Genomic DNA, 6,769 nt, shown 5'->3' on the forward strand with positions numbered 1-6,769 from the left:
AGTTCAAAGAAATGCCAACAGAAAGTTCTGTGACTAAAAAGTAAAGATAACAAAAGGAATGGGAAAAAATGGGGGAACAGAATGGGAAAAAAAACTGGGGCAATTATAGAAGGTACAATGTATGCATAATGAGAATACCAGGAGGAGAAAACTGAAGAGAACAGAAAAAAAATGGTCAAAGTAATAGTAGTTGAAAATTTTGCAATAGCGGACCCCATACAACAGATCCAGGAAGCTCAGAAAACCAAGCACGGTAAACATTCAAAGCTCTACACCTACACCTACTCTACACCTACACCTACTCTACACCTCGGCATAGTATATTCAGACTGCATAAAATCAAAGACACGGAAAAAAAATTCTTGAAGCCTGAGTAGGAAAAAATCCTTACCTAAAGAGGAGCAAGGATAAAAATTCCATGTAACATCCATTCTTAAGCCATGCAAGCAAGAAGAGAGTGGGGCACGTATTTAAAGTGTTAAAGACAAAAAAAAAACCCTAGAATTTTATGTCCCTCAAAATTGTCCTTCATGAGCGAGGTAGAAATACCTTCTCAAACAAAACTCAAGGCAAATTGTCTCCAGTAGACCTGCCTTACAAGAACTATTAAAAGTTCTTCAGAAAGGGAAAGGAATAAGTCAGAAACTTGGATCTACATAAAGACAGGAAGAGAGCTAGAGAAGAAATAAAGATAAAATAAATACTTGAGTGAAACAAACAAGGCACACTTCCCCCAGAAATCCTCCTGTCCTGGCCTAGCCCAGCACCCCTTCTAGTGTTCCAGGAGCACCCCACATGGCCTGCTGACACAGCTCTGTTCTGGCCTGTCATCTGCCTCCCCAAAAAGCTGCAAGCTGTGAGTCCCCAGAGCCAAGCCCATGAGGTGCTCAGAGCCTGATGAATGAATGGATGGCAAAGCATTCACACCAGAGACCAGGACAGTGATTAAATACCATGTCTCTTTATTAGCAGTTCAGCGGGAAGATTCCAGTGTTGCACTGTCACAAGGAAAGGCTCACCCACCAGATTCTATCTCCCCAGGTGTAGTCGCTCCTCAGGTCAAGGGGTAATAGACGTTCTTCTGACACAGGCTGTTCCTTGACCCTAAAGGACATGAACCTGGGAAGCAGAGGATTGCATCAGAGAAATGCAGGGGTGCATCACAGATATGCAGGATGGCTACAGGGCTTGATGATCATGCCTCCAAAGCCCACAACCCCAACACTCATTGAGGTGCACCTAGAGCAGAAAAACCCATGGAGGGAAAGGACGATAGTGTATCAGACAAAGCGGGGGTTGAAACTTGGCTTTCTTCAAACTTGAAACTTTCCATTTGAATTGACCTATTTTGAAAATACAAATTGAAATCTGCTTCTTCAAACTTCAGAAGACCCTGCAAGCACCCCAGATTCCTTATCTCTTTAATATGAGTAAACAATTGACATGGCACATCATGTCATTTACTAAGTGCTGGAAGCCATTGTCCTCAAGCAATGTTCTAAAGTCTGAAAAAATTGAGGCACATGGAGTTGGACTAAAAGCCAGTATCCTGTGCCATCTGTATAGTGGGTTTGAACAATGCCCTCCTCTTAAGGTTCTTTTGGATCAGATGATAAATCTTGACAATGCCTTGTGCTGAAGCTGGTATACAATAAGAATTCCATAAATGCCAGTGCTATATCTCCATAGACTTCCTTGAAAGTATGTTGGGGTTCTACTGTGTTTAAATCACTCCTTCAGTCCCCTATGACATCCAGTTCAGTCTTCACACCTGACAGGGGTGCAGTAACCTTTTCCTGAATGGATGGCCTCTGTAGTGCATCGACTGTCATTGGCCTTCCACCTACCAGAGCCATGTAAATGGCCACTATTGTGACCACAGGTACCAAATGCAGGCCAAGAAGCCATGGGACCCAAAGCCAAGTCCCAACTGGTGGAAGGGTCAAAACATATATGCCCTCACTCCTGACCCCAGTGCTCTGTGACCTTGTGGTTCAAGTAGGGTCAGTAGACCAACAGCAGCAATGCCTTGGGGTGTTAAAAATGCAGAGCAGCAGGCCCTCTGACAACCTACTAACACAAGATCCCAAGTGGTCCCTTACCTGTTCCAGGCTTAGAAGCACTCACTGTGACACCACAGCTAAAAGTGTCAGAGAGGTCAAATCCTGAACTTGACTTCAAGTCCTTTCAGAAACTTTAGAAAGGCATTGCAGAAGCCTAAGGTAACCTCACCAACACTCCCACTGGCCCCAAGTGTAGGCCTCCTCACCAAAATGAAAAGCTAAACTTTATAATCAAACTTCCACCCAGGACACTGTCTCACACCCAGGACAGCATCTTTTCCTCAACTGTTGGCCCTCTCACCTGTAGCTCTCAGCAGTCTGCATAGGAAGTTCTGTTGTGAATCTCCTGAGATGATTCATCCGTAAGATTGCATAGGCTGCAGATGAAGAACACGGCAAAGGGGAGGCTGCCAGATGGCAAAGCTTACCCAGAGTGCACATCCAGATCATGGCGTGGAGCTGAGATGCCCACACAGCCCATGCCTGAGCCATTGCCCCATTCGGGTCCTGGAGCAAAGTCCCACAAAGAGACACTCAGCCAAGAAGGGCTTCAGGCATGGCCATGGAACCCAGGTGTGGTCTGGAGCCAGGGAGACCCACAGAGGAGAGGCTAACAGCCACCCCCATCGCCACTTGCCCCCAGTTAGGAGTACAAATCAACTTGTCCCAAATGGCTTACCTTCGTCTCACCTGCTCTATTCGGTCTCGCATAACATCCTCCCTCACCTCACTTGGCACTTGGAAGATACGGGTATGGCTGAAAAACACCATTCAAACATTTGGAATTCCTGAGTTTCTTTATCACTAAGCATAGTGAATGGGTTGGAATCATATAAACAATATTCTGTCGCCATGAAATTTTGATCTTGTCCTTCACTCCTCTTTCATGAGGCACACAAGGGTTGTTTTGTTTTGTTTTGTTTTGTTTTGTTTTACTATCAAGTACCCCTGAGCCACTCAATAATCCTGGGTAGGTAGCAAATGGTCCTAGGGAAAGTCGAAGAAACAGAAAGTTTAAGTGCCTTTACTAGAGTTGCACAGCAGGTGAGTAACCTTGTAAGACATGGAATTCACTCCTTCTGAATTCCTCTCCAACTTTCTTATCAGCTCTTTATGACCTACATTGTGCCATATTCACTATGGTTTAGAGATAATTGTAGAAAATTCTGTCACAAAGAAGCTGCAGACCATTCATTGCTGCTGTTGTTTTATTTCACCATGCTGACTTGCCTTCCTCTCTGTGGTACAATTCATGCCCCCCTCAACTCTATTCTTCCCCCACAAGTCCTTCACTCCAGCAAAACCAGTGTGTCCACTATATCCTCCATTTTTGCATCTATTAAAATTGCCTTGTTCTAGGTGCTCTGGGGCTTTCAATGTGAAGACTTGAAGTCTGGGAGAGATAAATGTGCTCATTTACCACTCACACAAGGTAGAGCTGGGTCAGTGTCCAAAGAGAGGCAAGAGAGGATAAAGGAATTCCAGAGAAGGGAGAGATTACTCCCAGCCCAAGGCAGAAAGCAGGAAACCTCAGAGAAGGGGCCACAGCACTGGGCACTGGAGGCCAGATGGAATTGGCTAAGTTGCCAAGGCTTTCGTGATCTCTTGAAACACCCCTCATTCCTGCTCCTGTTTATCCTGTCCCTGCCCAGCTTATGGGTCAGTCCAAGCAAATGTCCTGCTAGAAACCTCTTCTGGCTACTCCAGGCAGCAATGCCTAGAGCTTGTGCAAGCTGGGTCTCCCATGCTATGCTCTTATAGATCCTCTTCATGGCTTTTCTGACATTTTCTCTAACATTTGCATACCTTATCCACCTAGTTCACTTTTATCCCTTGGAAACGGGGAACTCCATCTTATTTTCTCTCTCTTTAGAAGTCCTAGCAAACATCTGGTGGTCATCTACCAAATAAATGAGTATCCACTGATGCTTAATGAAGGGATATGTATTCCCTGACTACATATTTACTGAACCTAATAAAATAATACCAAAACTAGTGGATTATAGGGGAACCAGTCACAGTTTATGGATTTAAAAAATCCACAGAAAGTCCAGAGTGGAAAAATTATACATGGATAATTGACTGTAGGTTGTCTCCAAAGCTTGAATCTAGTTATGCCATACAGCTAATGTTTAAAAAATATCTGAAGATGATGTTCATATTATCCAGACCAAGGAATTGCAACATTTACAATTCCATATAGTGCAGCTATGTCAGGCAGGGACAGTCTCCCACATGCACGGCAGTGATTGTATACAGTCCCCAACATTTATGATTTTAGAATACGTTTCCCATCCAAAAAGTCTTTTCCAAGGAGGTCTCAAATTCCATTATTTGCTACCCTTTCCTATTACATAATTACTGAGCATTTGAATACTGTTTTAAAATGCTAATGACACTGTAAGGGGTAAACAGAGAAAACTGGATATCCCTCAGCAAAAATACATTTCTTGAGAAATATGTCCTCCTTCGTAGAGGTGAACAAAGCTGGTGATGGAGGCAGGAGAAGGAAGAAAAGAGTACAGAAATGAGAGGGGAGCTGTTCCACAGTTTCCAGGAGTACCTGTTTAATCCCACATTTCTTTGGCTGGGAAAAGAGACCCTGAGTGAACCCTAGTCCTGAAGGAAATAGGGACGCTCATGCCAGAGAGAATGAGCTGGCTTCCAGGCCCATCTCCCTCCACCTCAGGTCTCAGCCCTTCAGAGCCAAGAGAGGCAGATGCAGGTGGTCTGTGCTCCAGCAGGCATAGCAGGAGGCTGGCAAAGCCACCATAATGTGAAGCACAGAATTCTAGCCTTGGGCACTGAGAAACCTCCTCTCACCTCAGCTGCAGATGAGGGCTCAGGCTTTTGCATTTTAAGAGCTTATTTTCTTTTTGCTCTTTAAAGTACAGCCACTTCTTAACAAATCAAGTGCAAAAGTAACAGAAGTCTAAAATTTATTCAGAAGCATTTAAGAAACGGTGAGCAAGCCCAGTTTTGCAACCCCTCAAGTCATGCTAAAACTTAGGAATGAGCTGGGCTTTCAAGATAGCAAAAATATTCCCTTAAGACCCCAAAGACTGAAAAATTTCTCAGCCAAAAAGTCAACATCTCTGGAGAAGAATAGCTGTGAATTTGTGTTGGCCAGGTATACTGAAGGTGGGGCCCTTGTGCCTCCCTCCCCACAACTCGGCTCAGGGCAAATGAGATGTTTTACCTCCATCTTATGAACTGGATTCTCGTTCTTTCCTCCAGGACCTCTTGACTCTGGTTTGCCAACAAATCAGACTTTGAGAGATGGTGCTTCACCTAGGAAACCCAGGTAGGGTGCATGTGACTACTGTCCAGCAAGGACTCCCTGGGAAGGGTGGGACCCAGCCTGGACAAGCTCCACCCACTTGCCCAAGACCCTTTTCAATTGGACATTGTGCATGTCTGCCTATCTGCCCACTCCCCTAGGATGATTGCCTCAAACTCTCAATTACCACATCTCTGGTCACATGTACATCTTGGCCATGCGTGGGAGGGCAGTTGGTCGACATCTTCTCCTTTATGTCCTGGGAAGCCTCTTCTTCAGTCTGAAAGGTGAGTAATTTCCCCTGAAAGCGTTGCTCTGTATCTCTTCTTCCTTCTCCCTGTTTTCCCTACACATGCTGTGTGTCTTTTCGTACACACTCTATCTCTCAAAGTTCCATAGCAAGCTTATCTGTAGAATTCTAGGGGATTCATTAAATCCTTGGCCCTATCCCAAGATACTGCTGAGATGCCCAGTAGCTGGAGGTGACACATCTGAAACTTCTCATCCAGTATCCTTGAGAAGCAGGGTGGGGATAGTGATGATTCCAACACATCTCTGATGAAGACACAAGCCCCAGCATCTTCTAGGAAATTTGGTGAATTAGACACAGCTCTAGGTAAGGTGTTTGGCAATGAACTTGAGTTTCCCAGGTTTAGGAGGAAAGGAGTCCAGATTCCTGCACCCGCTGAGGCCAGCGCTCTAGAATTTGGGGTACCCTGAGTCATAGAGAAATCTTACTCACCTTTTTCAGCCAGTGCTGTACTACAGATACAGCCTCACTTTCTACAACTTCAACGTCCTGTAACAAATTGGTAAGTTAATGCCCTCAGAATACCTAGAGAACCAGCCCTCCTCCTCCATTCTTATTCAAAGTTATGTTATAAGATCTCTTTGGAAGTGCAGTAGGGGGCTCAGAAGGGAGGAGATGGATGAGAAACAATTCCAGGTAGCTATCCCAAGCTCCACCTACCGAACTGCTTTTTGGTGGGAAGGGGAACCCTGCACCTTTCCGGGCAAGAATGTACACAATCCATGTTGAAATTATCATCTTTGGACTTATGCCAGGCCTCCTTCTTGGCTCCCTCCTTCCATTGAAACTGCTGAAGAACTCCTCTGGAACAAGGAGGTCATTGACGGGAGGTGCTCACCTGATTGGCTGACCAATGATGATGTGACAATGGCCTCCTTTAATCTCCTGGGTCAAAGTGGAGCTGGAAAAAAGAGGTCAGTAAGTATCTGCCTGAGTGATGGCTCAGAAATGGAGAGATGGGGGGATGGAAAGAAAAACAAGATATAACCAATATAAACCTGAAGAAGACACATGGGGGAAATTATCAAAATCATAGAGATTTGATTGGGGCAGGGGGATTATGTCTGGTTACCCTGTTTTGAGCAATGCTGAAGCATAAAGAGATTTTTATAAATC

General features: G+C 44.8%; 1 protein-coding gene across 1 annotated transcript; it reads right to left on the bottom strand.

Annotated features, from left to right (window-relative positions):
• Positions 1-939: 939 nt before the first annotated feature.
• On the bottom strand, positions 940-6,493 carry SPATA19 (spermatogenesis associated 19). The gene is made up of 7 exons (XM_040482833.1): positions 6,314-6,493; positions 6,086-6,142; positions 5,531-5,623; positions 5,263-5,354; positions 2,743-2,820; positions 2,365-2,440; positions 940-1,119 (listed from the first exon to the last, which is right to left on the bottom strand). The coding sequence occupies exons 1-6, from the start codon at positions 6,389-6,391 to the stop codon at positions 2,374-2,376; spliced, it is 465 nt and encodes a 154-aa protein (XP_040338767.1). The 5' UTR covers positions 6,392-6,493; the 3' UTR covers positions 940-1,119; positions 2,365-2,373.
• Positions 6,494-6,769: the final 276 nt, after the last annotated feature.

This window comes from Herpailurus yagouaroundi, unplaced genomic scaffold (assembly GCF_014898765.1).
Source record: "Herpailurus yagouaroundi ecotype Mexico unplaced genomic scaffold, PumYag 161, whole genome shotgun sequence".
Taxonomy (NCBI): domain Eukaryota; kingdom Metazoa; phylum Chordata; class Mammalia; order Carnivora; family Felidae; genus Herpailurus; species Herpailurus yagouaroundi.

Excerpts from the sequence above, each read along its gene's own strand:
- SPATA19 (XM_040482833.1), bottom strand. The coding sequence starts at position 6,391 with ATGATAATTTCAACATGGATTGTGTACATTCTTGCCCGGAAAGGTGCA. Across the intron at positions 6,143-6,313 it reads TCCCACCAAAAAGCAGTTCG|GACGTTGAAGTTGTAGAAAG; the intron begins GTAGGTGGAGCT and ends AATTTGTTACAG. Across the intron at positions 5,624-6,085 it reads TACAGCACTGGCTGAAAAAG|ACTGAAGAAGAGGCTTCCCA; the intron begins GTGAGTAAGATT and ends CTCACCTTTCAG.